Source organism: Anabrus simplex, chromosome 1, assembly GCF_040414725.1.
Source record: "Anabrus simplex isolate iqAnaSimp1 chromosome 1, ASM4041472v1, whole genome shotgun sequence".
NCBI classification, from domain to species: domain Eukaryota; kingdom Metazoa; phylum Arthropoda; class Insecta; order Orthoptera; family Tettigoniidae; genus Anabrus; species Anabrus simplex.
Window position 1 is genome coordinate 132,142,103 of NC_090265.1, and position 22,871 is coordinate 132,164,973.

At 37.5% G+C, this 22,871-nt stretch overlaps 1 protein-coding gene across 2 annotated transcripts in view; it reads left to right on the plus strand.

The window, feature by feature from the left end:
• The window catches only part of LOC136862903 (synaptic vesicle glycoprotein 2B), a 143,051-nt gene that overhangs the window by 80,696 nt on the left and 39,484 nt on the right, over positions 1–22,871 (plus strand). For both annotated transcript variants that reach the window (XM_068225736.1, XM_067139186.2), the window contains exons 9-10: positions 2,598–3,049; positions 13,180–13,339. In XM_068225736.1, the coding sequence (XP_068081837.1) occupies positions 2,598–3,049; positions 13,180–13,339 (612 nt within the window). The remainder of the gene's footprint in view (positions 1–2,597; positions 3,050–13,179; positions 13,340–22,871) is intronic.

Here is a 22,871-nt window from a genome sequence, read left to right on the forward strand (position 1 = left end):
TGTAGAATTCCAGCAAGATATAGTCTTGGATTCTGGAGGTCAAATGGACTGTATCGTGATTGACCTGTCTAAAGCATTTGATAGGGTGGATCATGGGAGACTACTGGCAAAAATGAGTGCAATTGGACTAGACAAAAGAGTGACTGAATGGGTTGCTATATTTCTAGAAAATAGATCTCAGAGAGTTAGAGTAGGTGAAGCTTTGTCTGACCCTGTAATAGTTGAGAGGGGAGTTCCTCAGGGCAGTGTTATCGGACCTTTATGTTTTCTTATATATATATAAATGATATGAGTAAAGGAGTGGAATCGGAGGTAAGGCTTTTTGCGGATTATGTTATTCTCTATAGAGTGATAAATAAGTTACAAGATTGTGAGCAACTACAACGTGACCTCGAAAATGTTGTGAGATGGACAGCAGGCAATGGTATGTTGATAAACGGGGTTAAAAGTCAGGTTGTGAGTTTCACAAATAGGAAAAGTCCTCTCAGTTTTAATTACTGTGTTGATGGGGTGAAAGTTCCTTTTGGGGATCATTGTAAGTATCTAGGTGTTAATATAAGGAAAGATCTTCATTGGGGTAATCACATAAATGGGATTGTAAATAAAGGGTACCGATCTCTTCACATGGTTATGAGGGTGTTTAGGGGTTGTAGTAAGGATGTAAAGGAGAGTGCATATAAGTCTCTGGTAAGACCCCAACTAGAGTATGGTTCCAGTGTATGGGACCCTCACCAGGATTACCTGATTCAAGAACTGGAAAAAATCCAAAGAAAAGCAGCTCGATTTGTTCTGAGTGATTTCCGACAAAAGAGTAGAGTTACAAAAATGTTGCAATGTTTGGGTTGGGAAGAATTGAGATAAAGAAGAAGAGCTGCTCGACTAAGTGGTATGTTCTGAGCTGTCAGCGGAGAGATGGCGTGGAATGATATTAGTAGACGAATAAGTTTGAATCGTGTTTATAAAAGTAGGAAAGATCACAATATGAAGATAAAGTTGGAATTCAAGAGGACAAACTGGGGCAAATATTCATTTATAGGAAGGGGAGTTAAGGATTGGAATAACTTACCAAGGGATATGTTCAATAAATTTCCAATTTCTTTGAAATCATTTAGGAAAAGGCTAGGAAAGCAACGGATAGGGAATCTGCCACCTGGGGGACTGCCCTAAATGCAGATCAGTATTGATTGTATTGTATTGTGTAAGAGGCTAACAATTCTAGAATGTTAGGAAGTTAGAGGTTTCCATGAATTACTGGCAGATAAGAAAATGTCTGCTACACTATTGCAGTTAATAAACACCATCAACAGCATTCTCATTTCTAATGCTGAATGTGAGCATCACTTGTACCTGATACACCTTCTTTCTACAACAAGAGATTCTCTTCAAATGAAGACAGTGGGTATGTTCATGATCATTAAGCTAAGTGGGCCTCCTCTGCGTGTTTTTCAATCCTTACCATATGTCAATTTTGTGAAAGGCATACATCTAGGAACAGACATGAAGAGTAAGGAACAAACTCATGAAGATGGCAACATCAGCTACTGTAAAACTTGAGGGATTTTTAAACTTGTTTCATTAATGTTTTATTTACATTTGATATGTAATATACACTTACCAAAAATAAAGAAATGATGCCTGCTTAGATCTTGAATTCGGTATGCTTTATTATAACACAGGGTCTTTATTTATGCTTGGCAGGGACTTTCCCGCTCGACCTTGGCCGCCAGTGACGGTTCAGTTGCCGGTTACCGCGCGTGCGTATGTACAGCAGAATACGGTGCTCAAAATTATTATCATGCATTTTACTCACCATGTTTACAGTTTATGCTCAAAAATCATTATCATGCATTTATTATGCATTTTACTCACCATTTTTACAGTTTATGCTGAAAATGTTCCCCATGTACTGCCAAACATAATTGGCATCTCCTAATGAAGTTTTCGATTACTTTACCAAGTTCTTCAGCACTGATGGATGCAATTGCAGCTCTTATATTGTCTTTAAGTTCAGCTAGTGTGTGAGTGTTGTTCCCATAAACTACCTTTTTTAACATTCCCCACAAATAAAAATCACATGCCGTTAAATCTGGGCTACTTACGATCCTCGTACCAAACACATTTCAATAAGAAGATAATGACCTTTATGTCTACTTTTATTGTTTACTGAACCTGTAGGTTTGAATCTCTTGGCCAGTTGTTTTATTGTCCGATTGATAGGAATGGGTCTCCCTGGAAATTTCGCTCGAAACTTTTGTCTTGTCCTAGCGCACGATTTTCTGCACTTAATGTAAGTATTGTGCAGATATACACGTTCACGTAATGAATATTTCACATACATTACAGCACTATACACAATCACAATAAAACACTATACAATACGACATACAGTACGCAGTAGCTTCATTGAACACCCTACTGTCTCGGAGCTCAGCTCTCAATAACTGCAGAAGTGCCAGAAACCGTGCGCGCCAGCGGCCGGTAGCGGTCTGTCATTGGCGGCCAAGTTTGAGCGATAAAGTCCCTGCCAGGCATAAATAAAGACCCTGTATTTAAGTACATAGAGAATATTACTTAGACTGTGTATTCTCTGTTTCCAGTTCCAATGGCTTTTTGCTATGGATCCCTGACCTGTTCAACCGCTTGGGACAGTATCTAATTCTACATCCTAATGAGACAGCAACAGTGTGCACTGCCATTAATGCTCTGAACCAGCTTACTCTTGTGGATGACAATGCAGTGGTTCCTCTTGCAGAAAACTACACTCAGTTCATGATAGTCCAACAGATGGATGCAACAAACGAAACTGCAATATTTCCTCCTGAATATCTGCTGGAGAACATCACAGCAATTATAAGTGATGTAGTGGATGGAATGACACACTACAATATTTTTGACAATAGTAGTGATGGTTTGCCTCCTGTAAGCAGTTGTAATTCAGATGTGGACCCATTGGCATTCCAGAATACACTGATTATTGGCTTGGCATCTGCCATAGCCTATCTTGTGGTTGGCCAGTTGATTTCCTACATTCCAAAAAAGACATTGTTAGGTAAGAATAAAAATACTTGTCTTATGTCATACATCTTCACCAACAGTTGAGCTTTAAATGTATGTAACATTTGTTATAACAGTGCACCACTGAAATAGAAATGATGAAATATTAACTTTCACACTTCATTTCATAGTTTAAAATGCTAACTGTACAATGGATAGTGTTATGCATGACTTGATCAACCGCCAAATTGTTATTTCGAGATATTGTCATGAACGTATAGCATATAAATTCAAGTTTTGAATGAAATACCTGATTTCTTTCACCATAAGAAGGACTAAGGTCAGCTCTCTTCTTAGATCAATCACCAACTGCATAGCAAGTTATTAAGTGCCTGATTATTTATAAAATGTTGCTTAGCCAATTTACACTCTGAAGAAATTCATTGTTTTTATTTTGTATCAAGTGGCTCAGTTTTGTCTCTTGGTCTTCATCAATCATAATCAATGATCAGCATTTAGGGCTGTCACCAAGCTGGTAGATTCCCTATTAGTTGTTTCCATAGCCTATTATTATACTTTTTCAACAAACTTGGAATGTTATCTCATATTTCCCTTGATACATTATTCCAGTCCCTAATTCCTGACTGCCTGGCCAAGGCGGTAAAGGCGTGTTCGGTTCGCCCGGAAGGACGTGGGTTCGAATCAACGTCAGGAAGTCGTAAAATTTAAGAAATGAGATTTCCACTTCTGGAGGTGCACATGGCCTTGAGGTTCACTCAGCCTACACCAAAAATTAGTACCAGATTAATTCCAGGGGGCAAAGGCGGCCGGGCGTAAAGCCAACCACTCTACTCCGTCAAGTGGCGAGGTTACAGATAGTGGAAGCCTTTACCTTCCACCCCTCCAAGGCCTTCATGGCCTGTACTGAGATGACTTTGCATTTTTCTTGTTTATAAATGAATATTTGCCCCAATTTGTGCACTTGAATTCCAACTTTTTATTCATATTATAATCTTTTCTACATTTAAAAGTTCCATTCAAGCTTATTTGTCTACTACTGCATTCCACACCTTCTCTCCACTTTCAGCTCAGAACATACCACTTAGTCGAGCAGTTCATCTCCTTACTTCCAAGTCTTCCCAGCCCAAAGATTGCAACATTTTCATAACACCACTCTTTTGTCAAAAATTACCAAAAACGTCCGGCTCCATGGGTAAATGGTTAGCGTGCTGTCCTTTGGTCACAGGGGTCCCGGGTTCGATTCCTGACAGGGTATGGAATTTTAACCATCATTGGTTAATTTCGCTGGCTCGAGGGCTGGGTGTATGTGTCGTCTTCATCATCATTTCATCTTCATCACGACGCGCAGGTCGCCTACGGGCGTCGAATCAAAAGTCCTGCACTTGATGGGCCGAACATGTCCTCGGACACTCCCAACACTAAAAGCCATATGTCATTTCATTTTTTCACAAAAAACAAAATGTGCTGCTCTCCTTTGGATCTTTTCCAGTTCTTGTATCTAGTAATCCCGGTGTGACTCCCATACACAGGAACCATACTCTAATTGAGGTCTTACAACCTTACTACAACTCTTAAATACCCTCATAATCATATGAAGATATCTATAATCTTTCTTTACAACCTCATTAATGTGATCAGCCCAGTGAAGATCATTCCTTATATTAACACCTAGGTACTCGCAGTTGTCCCAATGAAGTACTGTCACTCCATGAACATGCATATTAACATCATGCTTTTACTTATGTTTTGCATTGAGGATTGTTATTACGAAAGGGTACTAATCTAGGTAAACAGATGTATAAGCAGTTTTATGAGTAATGTGTAACAAAACTTCTGTCTGTTATTCTATAGCATCATTACCATAGATAAAAGCAAATAACTTTTGGGAGGGTAGAAAATGCCTTGCTCCCTCAAAGTCGACACCTCTGGATTTGTTTCTTTTTTGTGTGTGTACTCCACTTCATGTGTCTAATAATAGAAAGTTGAAATAATGTTCAGAATGCACAATCAACCATAGGGATGGGAAGTATCATCTGCTGCATTTAAGTTTCCTCTTCAACAATGAAATCAAGTTGCTGGTAGCTGAATCCATCAATAACATCTTTGACACGGATCCCTGCAGAGTTTATGATTAAAAAACCCTGGCACATTCTGGAATAAGTGACATCAAAGAGCGTACGTCACTAAGCTGCACTTCTAAATGGGTTCTCCATTCAGCTAAAATAGTGGGACTTGTCTTTTTGTAAAGGATGACCAACAGCTATCTTCTTCTGTATGTTTATTTATATTCCCTTTTGAAGAAGATGTTAAATAATTTGTCTTTATGTAGCTGTATCTCTTTTACTTTCAGAAAATTATTATTTTCTTTCTGCAAATTTGTCTTTTGATTCACAATTTGTTTCTCAAGTGGATCTCTGCTTTTAAAATCCTCAGATTTTATTCTGTGAACAGCTAGGGGATTTCTCTTTGTACAGAATTTCATCACATTGATTTAGTCTTCTGCTGTATACAACCTTTCCCTATGCCTCCAAAATCACTGTTATTGGGCAGAAAGCTGTGTCCTGGAAAAGGGAAATGCTGAGTCAAAGTCAAAATTATTTTTGTATTTTGATTCTATCCATCACAGGAATATGACCACAAGATTTTTTCAACAGCTGGTAGCTGTTCCATCAAATGCTTCATCAGGCTTGAGGATACCCAAGACCCTCAGCCTGCATTACTCTATAATCAGATTTAGTAGTGCCCTCGTTCATCCTCATCGCTGAGTATTCCCTTTATAAATGACTATATTTGTAGGAATTATGGACAATGGCAACATTTTTTCTGGGCAAATAACTTTCAGGGTGTCATCTTCTTTTGCCTTCAACATGTCCAATGATTTCATATCCTGCTCAAACATGGCTTGTTCAAGCTAGTTTTTTCCTTTTTTTTTTTTTTCTTTCTTTCAAAATCTCTGCTTTACATTCAGTTGTGTTTTGGACTGACCTTCTAAGGTATGTTATCACAAACATTATGTGTCCTTTCTTAGTGGTTTCTTTCTTATTCTGAACTTCAAGAGAATATCTTCTTATAGCTTGCTTTCGATACAGGATCTGAAATCTCATCCTTGTACATATTATACAAGTCATTGAGTCATTGAGCATTATTTCAAGGTGTGTGGCATTGATGATAGATCTTCAGGCCTTCTCAGCTGTTGGTCTGGGGATTATTCAGACAGAAGAATCTTGTAGATTCCTGAAAATGGCACAAAAGCTTCGGGGAATTTCACAACCTGTCTTGAGACATGGGCCAAGGAGTCTAACACTCTTACAACTGTCAATACAGAATGAAGTTCATAACCTGTAATGAAGGAGTCTAACATGTAACGAGACATTGTGTTAATACTAAACCTGACAATGAAGGTCTCACACTGTGTGAACCAAAGGAAGATGGGCAGCACTGCTGTGTGGCTTTGCATTCCCTAGACATCTCATTCTCATGAGTTGAGGCGCACCCAGTGCGTACGTGTTGGGACCCGGAAGATGGTGAACTATGCCTGACCAGGACAAAGTTGAAAGAAATGCTGATGGAGGTCTGTAGTGATTCTGACTTGCAAATTCATCATTGGAGTGGGATATAGGGGTAAAAGATTAATTGAACCATCTAGTAGCTGGTTTCCTCTGAAGTATACCTCAGGACAGCTGGTTCTTACATCCAGTCAAGCCTCGGGGCTGAAACAATCACAACTTATTCTCAAACTTTAAGTGGGCCAGATCTCCAGCTTGCTTAAAAATGTTTTGAAGCCATGAGATTTATTTGATGTGGTGAGATACAAAACTCATCTTAACCATAAAAAACAACAAAAACTGAGATGATACTGGTTTCAAATTGTATCTATACTCCTTTATACAATTTCAAGAAGTTGTATTTTCAAAATTTGCTATAAACCTGCTCATATCAGCTTTAAAAATCATGGTTAGTTGAAAAACTTATCTCATCCAGTCATAGATTAGCTACAGAACTCGTCTAATCCACCGGAAATTCGTGTACACCAAAACTTGTCTTTTCCAACCAAAATGCCTAAATATGACACAATATAAAAAACTTTTAAATGTGCAAGGATTTCAATGCAGCATTCTATAAGTTTGATAGGAAAATAGTCCAAGATATTTTCATTTGCAAGTACTCACATCTGAGTTTCCCTAAACAACCAAGAGCTAAACTTCAAAACAGTTGTAGGAAAAGTGTAGCTGTAAAATACCTCTTACAAATTAAAACTGGAGATGTTCAGGATGTTCCAAAACATTTCCAGACATATTAGTGGTGTGAAAGATCATGTGCAATGGATTTGTAGGAATCACCTGCAAACTGGGCAGGTTGCAATGGAAAGGAGAATTCTAAAAGAGGAAAAACTGTACTTAACTTCATAGTGAGTCTCAAACCAGTTGAATGAAAATATACTGTACATGAGAAAAAAGCACCCATCAGTGTTTACCAAGCTTCTTAAACATAAAAGAACTCTGGAGGGCATATAATAATGACCAGTCTGACACTACACTCAAAGTAAAGTATCATTCCTTTAGAGACATTTTTATCCACCAGTTCAACATATGCTTGTTTGGAGTGTATTTGATGGAAAGATGTATCAATAGAACTACTGGAACAACAAAAGTAAACTTGATGACAACTTACAGAGTTCATAAGTATAGGAAAAATCTTCCTATCACCTTATGAAACTTGATAACCTTTCTACATTAATATTAAGCTTTGACTGTCAGAAAAAATTTATTCTGCTTAAAGTACCAGACCAGCCTGCATACTACAGCTGTCAGTTATACAAATATAATTTCACCATGTGTGAAGGCCATTCCAAGGTGAAAAAATCAAGATGATGAGACAGTTTACACATGGTGTGAGAATGAACATTTAAAATCATCAAATGAAATTTCATCTGCCATTTATGACAAATTACAGAAGTTCAAAACAGTTGTAGGAAAAGTGTAGCTCTAAAATACCTCTTACAAATTAAATGAGAATAAACGTGTACAAATGTTTGCTGTTGGATGACCAGGACAAAGTAAAAATTCATTCATGTTTGGCATTTTGACTGAGTGCTTCACTCTCAGGTGCCTCCACAAGTTCAACTTGTCTATTCTGTTGTTGGCCATTCCTTTATTCCTACTGATAGAGTCTTCGAGAGGAATTAAAATATCATAAGAAGACAAGACACAGTTATCCAACCTGAAGAGTATGATATTTTCAAATAGTTTGTTAAAGTTAGATATCTAGGATATAACTTCCCTGTGTTTGACTGGAAGTCAAATATGGCAAGTTTTTTGAAGCCTCCTAGAAAGTGGCATTTCTAATTTGTCTTGAAAAATGAATGTTATTGTTGTAGAATAAACAAGGAAGTAATGTATCAGTATGAGGGGAAGTTCACTACTACTCCGCCACTGGCAGTTCAAAGTCCATTCTACGGAAAGGGGAATCAGTAAACTCACCACTGAAGAAATGTCAGTTCTGGTTAAAAAATTAAAGCTGAATAATGTGGACAAATTTTTTAAGAAACATTTTGGAGAAAGCTGGAATGTTTGGAACAAGAAGCCTGCTACAAAAATGTCTTGGAAATCCAAGCTAACATGCTGTTTGTGGTTGAACTTGGCCAAACCTGTGAAGAACATGAACTATTACATGATGATCCAACAGATTTCATCATTTAACCAAAAGGTACAATCATTTTCTTATTTTTAATATTTGTAACAACTTGCACTGCTGTCAATAGAAATTGAAATACTTTTCTCCATTTTCTTGATTTAGCATGTCTAAAAAAACTTATCTTATTCATCGTTGAATTGCAAAAATTGCCTTATCCAATTTATTATGTTCATTTTCTCATTTATAAATTTAAATATGTTGTTCCCAATCATTTTTCAAAGGGATATAAGCATTAGAAAACAGTATAAAACTTAAATATGAGAGAAAACTGTAAAGAATACTAAGTGAGAGGTTTTTTGTAAATACAGTATCTCAAAACTCATTCTGATGGTTGAGGCAAGTTTTGCATCTCACCATCTCATTTCATGGATAGGAGTGCCAAGTGGGCCACTTTCAATAAGCACTGTAGGATATTCAATTGCAGAGTTGTCTCATCTATTGGGTCAATGCATACGTTCGTGCGGTATTCTTTTGGGTTGGCAACAATGCGGCATGAAGGGATTGCTTAATTATTATTCCATTGTTTTAACTGAGTATGGAGTTTGTGTGTTGTGAAACACATGTTTTCTTGATTGTGAACGTATTATTGGTGTATATTTGAGACAAACGGATATGGAATGTCAAGTTGAGAAAAGGGAGCATTTCTGACATTTCACTCTTTGAGTTTAACCGAGGATCCAGTGCAGCAGGAGCTGCGAGAACAATTTGTGAAGTGTAAGGGAATGAAGCAATTGCTGAAAGAACAGCACAAAAATGGTTTCCCTGCTTTCGAGCAGGACAGTTTGACTTGTCTGATGATCCACGTTCTGGAAGACCTTCAGATTTTGATGAAAATTGCTTGAATGAGTTGCTTCATGAGAATCCTCGTCAAACAACGCGGGAAATGGCACAAGTTTTTGAATGTGATCAGTCAACTATTGTATGCCATTTGCATTCGATGGGTAAGGTACGGAAATTGGGTATATGGGTACCACATGTGCTAAGTGACAGTAAGAAAAATCAGCAGGTAAACATCTGTTCGTCATTGCTTGCCCGGCACCGGTTGGCTTGTGATAGGCACAAAGCACTCCTTTCCAACATTGTCACTGGTGATGAGAAATGGTGCCTGTATGTCAACATGAAGAAGAGGAAAGAGTGGCTCAGCCCATCAAAAAAAGCAACTCCCCGTGCCAAGGATAGTGCCCATCCACAGAAAATCATGTTGTGTGTTTGGAGGAACAAAGAGGTATTCCTTACCACAAACTTCTTCGGATGAATGTAACAATTACCTCTGCTGTGTATACTGACCAGCTAAGACAGCTTGCCGTTGCTATTGACAACAAAATACAAAAACAACAACCAGTCATATTGCTCCGTGACAATGCTCCTTTGTATACAGCGCAATTGACCAAAGGTGTGATTGCTGAACTTGGCTAAGAACCTCTTCCTCACCTTCCGTATATTCCTGACCTTGCCTCCTCAGATTTCCATCTTTTCTGCTCTCTTTCTAACCACATTCAGGGGCAAGTGTTTACTGATGAAGCTTCTCTTGACCAATGGCTAACAGATTTCTTCCAGTCAAAACCAAAACAGTTCTACAGGGGAGGCATTCAACTGTTACCTGAATGTTGGCAGAAGGTCATAGAGAGTGGAGATGGATACATTACTGAGTGATTGTGAGTTACAGTGCATGACAGTGACAATAAAATAAAATACAAAATATAAGAACCACACAAACTTATGTATCGACCCAATAACATCACCACAAATTTCCACATTGTCGCCGGCTCATACAACTTACAACAGTTGATCTTTCATTCCCCAATGTACCATGATTAGAGGTCATGTATATGTGCCTTAAGAATACCGTATTTACGCAAATAATCTCCGCCGCCGAATAATCCCCACACCCTAATTTTAGGAAGGCTCATTTTGAAAAAAAAAAAAAAAAAAAAAAAAAAAAAAAAATTAAATGAACTAAAATTCCTTCCATCGAAAGAGTAACATTGGCATAAACAAATATTTCATATCACTCCGCGAGGTCCACGTGGTCTTTACACAAATGAACATGTAAATTTACAGATATAGCTGCTTTGGTTGAGATGATAAAAATACATTATCACTGCTATGAAATATATTTGCCATGAAAATTAGATAGCAGGTTTCCTTATGTGACAGATATTTAATTAATCTGAACTTGCGATAGGCTCGATTCCCTGTAGATCGGAAGATTCGTTGTCTCTTGCATCACTAGAATCCTGTCCTAAATGACTTACAAATTTGTCACACTGGACGTCAAAAACACTTCTCACACGCGGTCTCTTTTTACTCGTATAGTAAAACGACTGATGGTGGATAATTCTTTTCGTGCAATGTAAACGCTTGAAAAAGACACACCGGAGAATTCGGATGTTAGTTTTGCGATACAGTAAAAACTCATTAATTCAAAGTCTTAGGAATGCAGAAATTGAATTTCGAATTATGTGATTTTGAATTAACCGCCAACTTGTAATTAAGGAAACTAGGTGAGCCTGGAGTTTGTTGCCAACCTTAATGCAAATAAAACCTGCACCCCAATTTCATGCCTCAATTTTTTTTTTTTAATATGCGGGGATTATTAGCGTAAATACAGTATATTTCATCTGCAATCATTGATAAGTGGTAGACTTGATCATCTCTCGTGTTGATGGGTTTTCTTGGACAGTCATCTGACAAACTGAATGTCAAGCAGTAGAGAACATTACTCCCAATGGGAATCTATTCTGAGTACCTACATTTGTTGGTGAGTATTTAAATAGTGGCCTTTATATGTGTTCTGTATTATGAATGAACAATCACGTATCTTTCTGAGAGTAAATCCAATGTTCTGGTACTGCTTTACACTTCTTTCATAGCAAAATGTTCAGAGCCCATTATATAACACTTCTTAATATGTTAAAAGTTTCAACTCTATTTTCAATGCTACACTAATGTCACACTGGACCATGTTAAAATATGGCAATTATTAATGCATCACAAGCACAAGCAGCATTTTGCTGCAGCAGATGATCAAAATCTTTTTTCCATATACCCCAATCAAAAGAGCCATATACTGGATGGGCCACAAATCACTTGTCACTAGCAATCCTTGGACAGTTTTGCCCAGTGTAGTGGTAGTCAGTTGTCATAAGTCAGTTGTCATTATCAATCCTTAGACTTTGTTTTGCTTAGCATAGTGATAGTCAATTGTGAACTTGACTAGTTCGTAGTAACTGTAAGTCAATTGACACTAACAGTTTGAGGTTATCTTGTTTATTGTCATCTGAGAAACAATGAATAGAAAGTTAACTACAGAACAGCATGTATTTGTTTTGCAAAAATGATGGAAACATGATCATAATTGCAGTGATGTTTGTGATTTGTTTGTGGAATGTTTTCCAAACACCCAACCTCCATCTCTACAAGATATTCCCAAATTAAATTTAAGATGTGAGGAGACTGGGTCAGTAGCGGAGCTTTCTCATTCAGGTAGGCCAAAGTCTGATACTACAGAAGAGAATCTTAATGTTGTCATGCGATGTTGTGTGCAATCACCAACTAAATCTGAAAGAAAAGCGTCCAAGCAGTATGGAATAGCAAGGACAATCCTACGAAGGATGCAGAAAAAGCTGAAATTGAGATCATATAGGCCTACTTTACTTCAAGGCCTAAATGAAGATGAACCAGACAGGCGTGTGCAATTCTGAGAGTTGTACACAATCTGACAAGAAGCTGATCCCAAGTTTTACAATAGCTTTCTTTGGAGCGATGAAACAACTTTTAAGATGAATGGCTGAGTGAACAGACACAACTGTGTCTACTGGGATTCTATGAATCCCCATGGCAATGGAGATAGAATTAAACTCTCGTGGTGTGTATGAATGGGCAAGGATATTCAGCAGTGAGCTAATCGGGCCTTTTTTTTATTGAACAGCAATGTCAATTCTGTAAATTACCTAGCTATGCTTCAAGAAGTATTGTTAAAACTGGAAAATAGTCCACTTTATGAACATCTGCAGCCGGTTAACGAAAAGTTGATATAGCAACAAGATGGAGCACCTCCGCATTATGGAGTTGTTGTGAAAGACTTTCTAAATGAAAACTTTGATGAATGGATTGGCAGACAGGATACTATTTAATGGCCTTCATGATCTCCAGATATTGCATCCATGGATTTTTTTGTCTGGAGTATACTAAAAAATGATGATATTGAGCATTTGAAATAATGAATCCAATCAGAATTTGAAAACCTATAGTCCTAGAAGATATGTAACAAAATTTGTGAATCAGTCTTGAAAAGATGCAATGTTTGCGTAGAACATGGAAACCACTTTAGAATCTTTTGTAGCTTCATTGAACTCTACATTTATTTCTGTGCTGATAATAAAGTCGTATTTTCATTTGTTTAGTATTATTGCACCAAACACATTTTTGAAAACTGACTTATGGCCACCCTGTACTTCTTTGTTTCAGTGTTGCTTCTAGTAGCTTCAGGATCTTCTGGAATGGGCATGTACTTTGCTCAAACATACTTGCAGATTCTACTCCTATCTGGCTGCTTCCTTGTTCTGTCAGGGATGTGTGTTAGCGTTGTCAATAGTGTTGTTATTGATGTGTTCCCAACTCACCTCAGGTATGTAATGAGTACAGTAGAGTCTCGGTAATATGGGGTAGATGAGACTGGAACTACCTTAAACTAGAGAAAAACTCTACTTATGAAACTACAGGAGAAATGTACTTATTTTACACATTACAGCACAGTAGTTTGGAAAACAAAAATATACAGATTGCCTTACACTAAAAGAAATTGTCAAGTCATCATCATCATCATCATCATCATCATCATCATTTCCCAACTCCAGTTTACCGGGTGTGGTGTACGAACGTTCGCTATCTCCTTCTGTCTTCATACATCTTCTGATCCAGTACATCCTCCCATTTGTATCCTCTCTCCTCCACATCTGATCTTACAGTCTCTAACCAACGTTTTCTTGGTCTTCCCTGTGGTCTTCTTCCTATGAGATTAAGGTCGAAATATTTTCTGGCAGTCTTTCACTGTTCATTCTCATTATGTGCCCATACCACTGATATCTGCATTTCTTTATGACACTGATAATAGGAACCTCAATACCAGCTACTTTCCAATTCACTTCATTTCTGATCTTGTCCTTTCTGGTTGTTTGGTTCATGGTTCTAATGAATCTCATTTCAGTTGCTTGGATTCTACTGAAGTCTTTGTTTAGTAGGGTACATGTCTCTAAACCGTACGTGAGGACTGGTATGAAGTAAGTGTGGTACATGATTGTTTTCACTTTCTGTGGTAATTTGCAGTCCCGGAGAAGATTTCTGACTTGACTGTGGAAGTAAGTGGCTGGTCATAAATCATTTCTCCTTTTATGTTCTGTAGTTATTTTTAAATCTGTTTGGTCTGTTGGCTTCAGTACTCATTACAGCTGATTTTTGTGTGGTGGAGTTATTTACCTCACACCCAACCAAACAGAGGAACTAATCAAGACCAGTAGTGGCAATTGCGGGGGTGGGGGGGGGGGGGGTGGAGGGGGTGAGGGAGGGAAAAATCCCCCGCAACTTTGTGGAGGAAACATTACATTTTTATTCCATTTTAACTGGCTGAAACTATGAATTATAGGAGTTATTATTTTAAAAAAAAGCAATTTGTACAAGCTCTCTTATCTTATCAGCTAATTCTTTCTTTTATTCACTTTAATTATTTAAAAAAAAATATTGGCAGAAATATGCACAAAATGTTGTTTGTCCCAGCTAACCAATTTGTATAACACCACAGCAAGTAGTGGAAACTTTGCATGTGCTGTGAGGAAGGGAAACAAGAGGTTTTTTTTTTTTTACCAAGGTCATGGACACTAAGGTACTATTCAACCGCTGCTGCACGCATTCGTCAGTCTGGCAGTCTCTTTAATGTCTGTTAGTTTCTTAGCGAGTAGTCAAATACTAATTATTTTTAATTGTATAAACATACTGTACTTATATTTAATTGTAATACATCTGTAATTATTGTTTCTTTGGTGAACGTTTTATTGTAGTTTATTGGATAAAAATCTTTTTTAAAAAAACTATTATTACCGCACTTACCTCTCTGTCAAAATTTGCTAAAAGAGCACACACAAAAATTACCACTTTGTAGCCTTTTTTTCTTTTTTAAATTCAGTTTTGATGTATATATCCCCTCCCCCTGCCTGCCATATTAAAAAAATGCAGGTACTTTTTTGTTTGATTGTTTGTTTGTTTGTTACATATCCCCCCCACACTTCTAATTCTCAATCATCACTGCTACTGCTCGAGACAGCCTTTGGATAGTTTTCCTTTCATTCAGGGATAGTCCCATAGTCTTAAAGGATATCTCTTCTTCTGGGTTTCATTTTAACTAACCCCAGCTCTGCTGTACTTTTTCTTTCTCCTTCTTTGCTCTTGTTGAAGTCTTCACACATAGCCCTAAGCTTAGGATCCATGTTATACCTCACAGAAATGAGTATACATCAGAACTTACCTGCTAATGTCCATACAGTAACATTCTCCACCTTTGCAACATGGATGTACCTAGCAAGAATTGTCCATGTCAACTCACAAAGGACAGTTGTCGACTTGTAAATACGAAACTTTCAGCTTAGAACAATAATGGTTCCAGGGCACTATGTGTAAGGTATTAAGTTTTGCAGCTGCTGTAATGCTGTATGCAACATGAAATCAAACAGGGGAAATGCAGGAGTTGGTTTAATAATGGGTAAGAAAATAGGGCAGCAGGTAAGCTACTATGGCCAGCATAGTGAAAGGATTATTGTTGTTAAGATAGACACCAAACCAATGCCCACCACAAGAGTGCAGGTCTATATGCCTACTAGGTCAGATGATGATGAAAAAATCAAAAGAATATATGGAGAGATAGATTTAATACAATATGTGAGAGGTGACGAGAATCTATTTGTGATGGGAGGACTGGAATTCAATGGAAGGCCAAGGAAGAGAAGGTAATACAGAAGTAGAATTCAGACTGTACAAAGGAATGAAAGAGGAAATCGGCTGGTTGAATTCAGCAACGATCAAACTTTAGTCCTTGCTACCCCTTGACTCAAACACCACAAACAATGGCTATATATGTGGACGAGATCTGAAGACACTGGAAGGTATCAAATAGACTTCATTATGATTAGGCAGAGATTCAGAAACAGGTAAGATGTTCCCAGGAGCAGATCTGGACTGTGACCACAACTTGATGGTCATGAAATGCCATCTGACATTGAAAAAACTGTAGAAAGGAAGGAATGCAAGGAGATAGGACCTAGAAAAGTTGAAACAAAAAATTGTGAGAGATTGTTTCAAGGAACATGTTACACAAGAGCTAAATGAAAAGGCTGAAGGAAACACAATAGAAGAAGAATGGACAGTCATGAAGAATGAGGTGACTAGGGCTACTGGAGAAAGGTTAGGAAGAGAGGAAAGATCAACTAAGAATCAATGGATAATTCAGGAGATATCTGATTGATGAACAATGAAAGTATAAGAATACAAACAATGAGGAGGACAGAAAAGAATAGAGGTGATTAAAGAATGAAGTGGATAGAAAGTGCAGGACAGCTAAGGAAGAACGGCTAAAAGAGAAGTGCAAGGATGCTGAAGGTTGTATGGTCCTAGGAAAGGTAGATGCTGCATGCAGGGAAATAAGGCAACTTTTGGAGAAAGGAATGCTAGGTGTATGAATATTAAGAGCTCAGATAGAAAACCACTTCTAGGGAAAGAAGACAAGGCAGAAAGATGGCAGGAATATATCCAACAGTTGTATCAAGGAAAAGACGTAGATGCTTTGGTTCTGGAACAGAAAGAGGCTGTTGATGCTGATGAAATGGGAGACTCAATTTTGAGGTCAGATTTCGACAGAGCTTTGTGAGATATAATAGGAACAAGGCACCTGGAATTGATGACATTCCCTCTGAATTGCTGAATGATTTACGAGAAACCAGCATGGCAAGGTTATTCCATTTATTGTGTAAGATGTATGATACAGAAGAAGTCCTATCCAATTTTCAGAAGAATGTTGTTATACTTATTCCCAAGAAAGCCAGTGCTGACAAGTGTGAAAACTACCGCACCATTAGTTTGGTATCTCATACTTGCAAAATTTTAATATGTATTATTTACTAAAAAAATGGAGAAACAAATTGAAACTGAGTTGGAAGAAGGTCAATTTGGCTTCAGAAGAAATGTGGGAATATGTGGAGCAATCCTGACTTTATGTCTGATCTTAGAGGACCGAATTAAGAAGGACAAGCTAATGTACATGGTGTTCATAGATCTAGAAAAGGCATTCAATAATGTTGATTGTATCAAAGCTATTTGAGACTCTGAAAGTGATTGGGATCAGATACTGAGAATTAATATGTAACATGGTAACAAAGATAAAATAATATGAATCATTTTCATTGTAAAGCATTGATCTTTCCACCCTTTCTTGCTCTTCCTTCCGACATAAAAAGCTAACATAAATCAAAGACAGTAAAGAATGGAAGTTCATTCAACAAAACACAAAACTGGGACAGACAAAATGGAAATAGAAGCAATAAAATTTTAAGACTCAAGCACAATCACTCCTTTAAAGACTTGCCAGTTAACATACATCGGTGACCCATATCCCTCCGTGTAGTCTTGTTCAAAATATTTGAAGGTATTCTTACTAAGAGGATGTCCGAATATTTACATTCCTTAAGCCTCATTCCCTCATCCCAAGCTGGATTTAGATCTTATTTCTCCACACAAGACCACCTCTTTCATATCACCTCCTCTCTTACCACCTACCTTAAATCCCATCGATCTGCTGCTCTGATAAGCACCGGACAAGTTGGCCATGTGGTTAGGAGTGCGCAGCTGTGAGCTCACATCCGGGAGATAGTGGGTTCAAACACCACTGTCGGCAGCCCTGAATGTGGTTTTCCGTGGTTTCCCATTTTCACACCAGGCAAATGCTGGGGCTGTACCTTAATTAAGGCCATGGCCACTTCCTTCCCATTCCTAGGCCTTTCCTGTCCCATCATTGCCATAAGGCCTATCTGTGTTGGTGCGACGTAAAGCAACTAGCAAAAAAAAAAGGAAAAAAAAAAAAAGCTCTGATAAGCCTGGATATTGACAAAGCTTTTGATAGCGTGTGGCATCCAGGCCTTTTTTACAAACTTAGTCATTCACCACTTCTCAGTACCATACTCTATTTCCTTTACAACTACCTCAACTCATCTCTCTCCCCCTCCTATTCTCCTTGTTTATCTATGACATTCCATATCCACGTGCTCCCTTACATTTATATCAGTATGCCGAGCCTTGCGGTTTTATCCCTTTGCCATACCCAGGCTTCCCTTCAATCTAAACTCCAAAAATACCTAAATATCCTAGAACTTCGGCTCATGTATGATACACCCTTCATGGATACTAACCAACTAACATACCTAGGAATCAAATTTCAATATAACCTTAAATCGAACCTTCACCTTTCCTCAATTCACCATAAAGCTATAAGATAATTCTGAGCCCTTCGTTTCCTTACTGGACATACACGGGGACTAAAACCCCAACACATTCTAAACATTTACAAATCCTTTATCTGTCCTGTAATCACTTATGCTTCCTTGACTTGGATTAATACCCATCCCTTGGACTACTCCAAACTACTCAAATATGACAGAAATGCACTATGTATTGCATATCGATTGAAACTAGACACTCCTTCAGTCAACTTTGAACCTCTCTACATCTTCCCTGATATCATCACACATATCCACTCCCTGTGCTATAACTACCTCACAACCAGCATCTGTAATAATAATCCCATTATTCAAGAAGCTCTCCCACTCTCACCTCTTGCCACAGCTACTTTTCATGACAATCAAACCCCTCAGCATTCCTATATTTTTCCTGAAGCACCTTCTTAATTTCCACCCACTCCACCCACTCCTCCCTATCACCACACCATAATGCCTTACATTACATTTATTATTTTACATGCAATAGTCTCACAATGCTCCTGACTCTGGTGGAACATTACCTTCTCCACCAGCATACTATTATGGTACCACCAGTGCCATCTGTGAAGTGCTCTTGATACTAATGAAGTGTTTATACTCAGGCTCCTTTTCTCTCAATGAACAGTTCTTTGTTATACCCAGTATATTAATTTAATTTATTTAATTGACAATCATCATTTCTTTAACCCTGACAGTAACACGTCTATAAATATCGCTTTAGTTACACCACACGTCTCGATGACGTGCCACTCAAAGCCTATTATTTAAAGTTACGTTAAAGTTACCAGACGGAATGACCAAGGAATAGAGATGGTGGAGAGGATAACTCTCCCCTCCTTACGAGGACAAGATGGCATTCATTCGCACAACACGTCAGAAAATCGTATGGTGTAACTGTCAGGGTTAATATTATAGACAAACTGTTATGCAAATGTCCCACAGTGTTCCTATTTATTTATTTATTTATTTATTTATTTATTTATTTATTTATTTGTAATTTTCACACTCATATTTGCCTACTTTTAAATTCATCTCTCTTTTTTTTTTTCTTGTTCTTCTTTGTTTTTCTGCTTTCTTTAATTCATTGGTATATATTTTACCAATGATATTTATGGTTTTGTTATTACTAAAATTATTAAGGCAACAGTTATACTCCTGCCCAGAATATTGATTAACTATTGTATATATCTTTTTATATATTTAATTTCTTACTTATTACTCTTCTACACACTATATTATAATGCCTAATTGTATGAACATATAGGTTGTGCCTCAAGCAGAAGCTAAAAGACCTTTCATTTCTCATTCTAACATTAAAACTCTTTCACATAATCTCTTGAACTTTAGTATTTTGTGTACATTTATATCTTACTGCCAGAAGAGGCACAAAGTACTTTCACTATTGTACTGTAATGCCTACCAGAACTAACTCTCTTGTATAACTGTTTGCGGTTTTGTTTTATATAGTGTTATTGTATATACTTTTTTTTTTACTTGTTTACTTGTTGGCTCTACTGTCATTAGTGCCATGGAAGAGGCACAAGAGACATTTATTTACATTATAATATTATGACTAGGTTTTGTTGATATTCTCATCCTGGGTACCAAGCCAAAATATGAGCAATAACGTGAGAAAAACCATAAAGTTAGTAAATAATATACTAGAGGTTATCGTAGGGCCACCATCTGCGAGAGAATCACTGTAGCCAGTGAAGCATATTGACATCTTAGCTGTTTGGCAAAAATCTCGCTCCTCTGTATACCCGTCAGTGCAAATAGGGGACTTTTAAAACTGAGTGGATATCAATATGGTTTAAAATTCTTACATGTAATTATTTTCATAGATTACAGTATACTTTCAATGCTTCTGTCCAGTAGAAAGAAAGCCCAAAAAGTAGCAATACAGGAGAAATGTGTGATAAAAGAGGACTGTTTTCAATTTCAGTTAAGTAACACAAAATCAGTGTACTGTACTGTTCATGTTAAGTGTTCTAACAACATACTTTTAGAATGAGGAACATATATTTCACTATCTTTTGTGTAAATGACCAAGACTTTGGCATGATTCTGTCCAACGACCAAAAACATTCTCTCTTGTACAAAGCGAATATGCAAGTTTTTAAGCCTAAATGCGTTGGCAAGGTTTTAGGGAAAAAATGTAGACAAAATATTGTCATCATTGGTTAAGGCGCTGACTTTCTCAGCCCAAGTTGGGAAGTTCGATCCTAGCTCAGTCCGGTGATATTTGTTGCTCAAATGTGTCAGCCTCGTGTTGGTGGATTTGTTGGCAAGGAAAAGAACTCCCGTGAAACAACCTTCCAGCATCTCCAAAATCCGTAAAAGTAATTATTGGAATGTAAAACCAGGAGTAGTAGCAGTAGTAGTGGTAGCTTCATCATCATCATTGCTGTTTTGGAAAGGTGATTACATGTGGAAATATAACCCTCAGTTGTGGTTTCAGTCTATTAAGAAGTTTTTTATTTATCTTTTCCTAAAATGATTGATTTGCTTTAAGAATTCAAGTTGTATAATGACCTCCTTTAATGGAAAGTGAGAGTGGTAAATTATATGATTAAAAAGAACTGAAAAATCTTTACAATAATTGTTTGTTTACAACTTGCTTTACGTTGCACTGAGACAGACAGGTCTTATACCGATGATGGGATAGGTAAGATCTGGTAATGGGAAGGAACCGACCGTGACCTTAAGGTAAAGCCCCAGCAATTTGCCTCATGTAAAAATGGGAAACCACAGAAAACTATTCAGGGCTGCTGACAGTGGGGTTCAAACCCACCGTCTCCCGAATGCAAGCTTACAGCTGCGTGACCCAAAACCCGCAGCCGCTCACTTGGTTTCATGCATATCAATGGCATTACAAGAAAGGAAAAGACATCCATCAGGTTAATCGCTAAACACTGATTATTCTTGACCATGAGGAGCCAATTATACCCATCAATATAATCAGTACTTTAAGAAATATGTTGAGAAATCAATATTTCTTTCAGATTATAGTGAAGAGTAACAGTGCATCAAAATATTGATTATGAAACAAAATTGTTTTTGTTAACCTACTTCTAACACTGGAAAAATGCATGTATATGATTAAGGAGAACTGAAAAATCTTTACAATAATTGTTTGTACACGATGTATACACATGCCTATATTCATATAGAGCCTACCCTTTCACTGGATTTTCTGGATACTTGCTTTCAAAGGTATGGCCATTCAGTGAAAGAAAAATGGCATTCGTTACATTTCCCAAAACATTAATTTCGGTCTTCAAGTTAAGGACCAAAGAAATTCACACCTACAGGGGGAAAAATTGCAAAGTCAGCACAAGTAGGTCAATTCATATGACAACAATCGTCACCCAAAACATTATTTTATATGCAGGAATATTAATTTCACATAAGAAGTAAACTCATGTTCTCATCCAGAGGTGGTGCAGCTCTTTTCAGGCACACCCCCAATGGAGGTGAGCTGCACATACCATTTCAACCACATACTAGCCGTCCTGCCATTCTTTAATTTCTGGCAGTACAGGGAATCGAACCCCGGCCACCGAGGACGGCAGCTAATAACACTAACCTTTACGTTACAGAGGCGGACATTTCAAATAAACACACCTGTGAAATGATACGCCATTGCTATTTATAAACCTCTCTGTTCAGCCATAAGTTGCACAGGAGACTGGCATTTTCCTTAAGAGAAGTATAATACTTCAGTTTATCAGGAAGCTCCAGTAGTGACAGTGCCCAAGAATCCAGCTTTTACCAAACAGCACGCTCACTCAACTTCACACGCGACTGCAGCGCCAGTGCCACCTCCAGTGAATATTTTACTTACTGTATAAGAAAAGCTGATCATTAAAAAGTTAAGAAGATTGAATTATGGAAGTTACAGAGAAAGGCACCAAATAGAACAGAAGAAACACCTGCGTTTATAGATCTGAGAACAAAAAAGATTGGGAAAAATTCAGACATGTTAAGAAAGGAATATTAGGACTAAAACAAACCTTGTGCCAGAAGATAAGAAATGAACATTAGTTTCTATACAATTATTTTGTTAACTTATTTTTTTCTTTTCAGATTCATTTTTGCTCAGAATTTTTTTTCTTAAAGGATTGCTGCAATATCTTAAGTTAGTTGGGTAATGTCAAAGAACTTACCACTACCTACAGTGCTGTCATACTCACACACCAAAATAATTGGCATATTTTTACAACACACCACCAGATGTAAAGAGTTATCAAGTAATGTTAAGTACCATAATATGCACTCATTTTAATATTTAAAAAATTCTACTTTTATACATTCATCATCATCAATATCCCTTTCCAGCTCTAGTCGAGGTGTGATGTTTATGGTATCTTTCTATCTTCCTCTATCCAACCGCCACTGATGTTTCTCTACTGTGTTCCAATCCGGGTTCCTTCTTATTATGCTGTTCTTGATCGAAACCGAACATTAGTCTGAGTCTTCCTCTTGTTCTTCTTCTGTCAGTCTTAGCCTTCATCGTCTGCTTCAGTAACCTTTCATTATTATGCATTTTTCAGGTGTTTTATGGTTCATTAATCAGCAGTAGTGGTGACTGGGATTAGAAGTGGAGGGGGGGCAGGGGCAAGC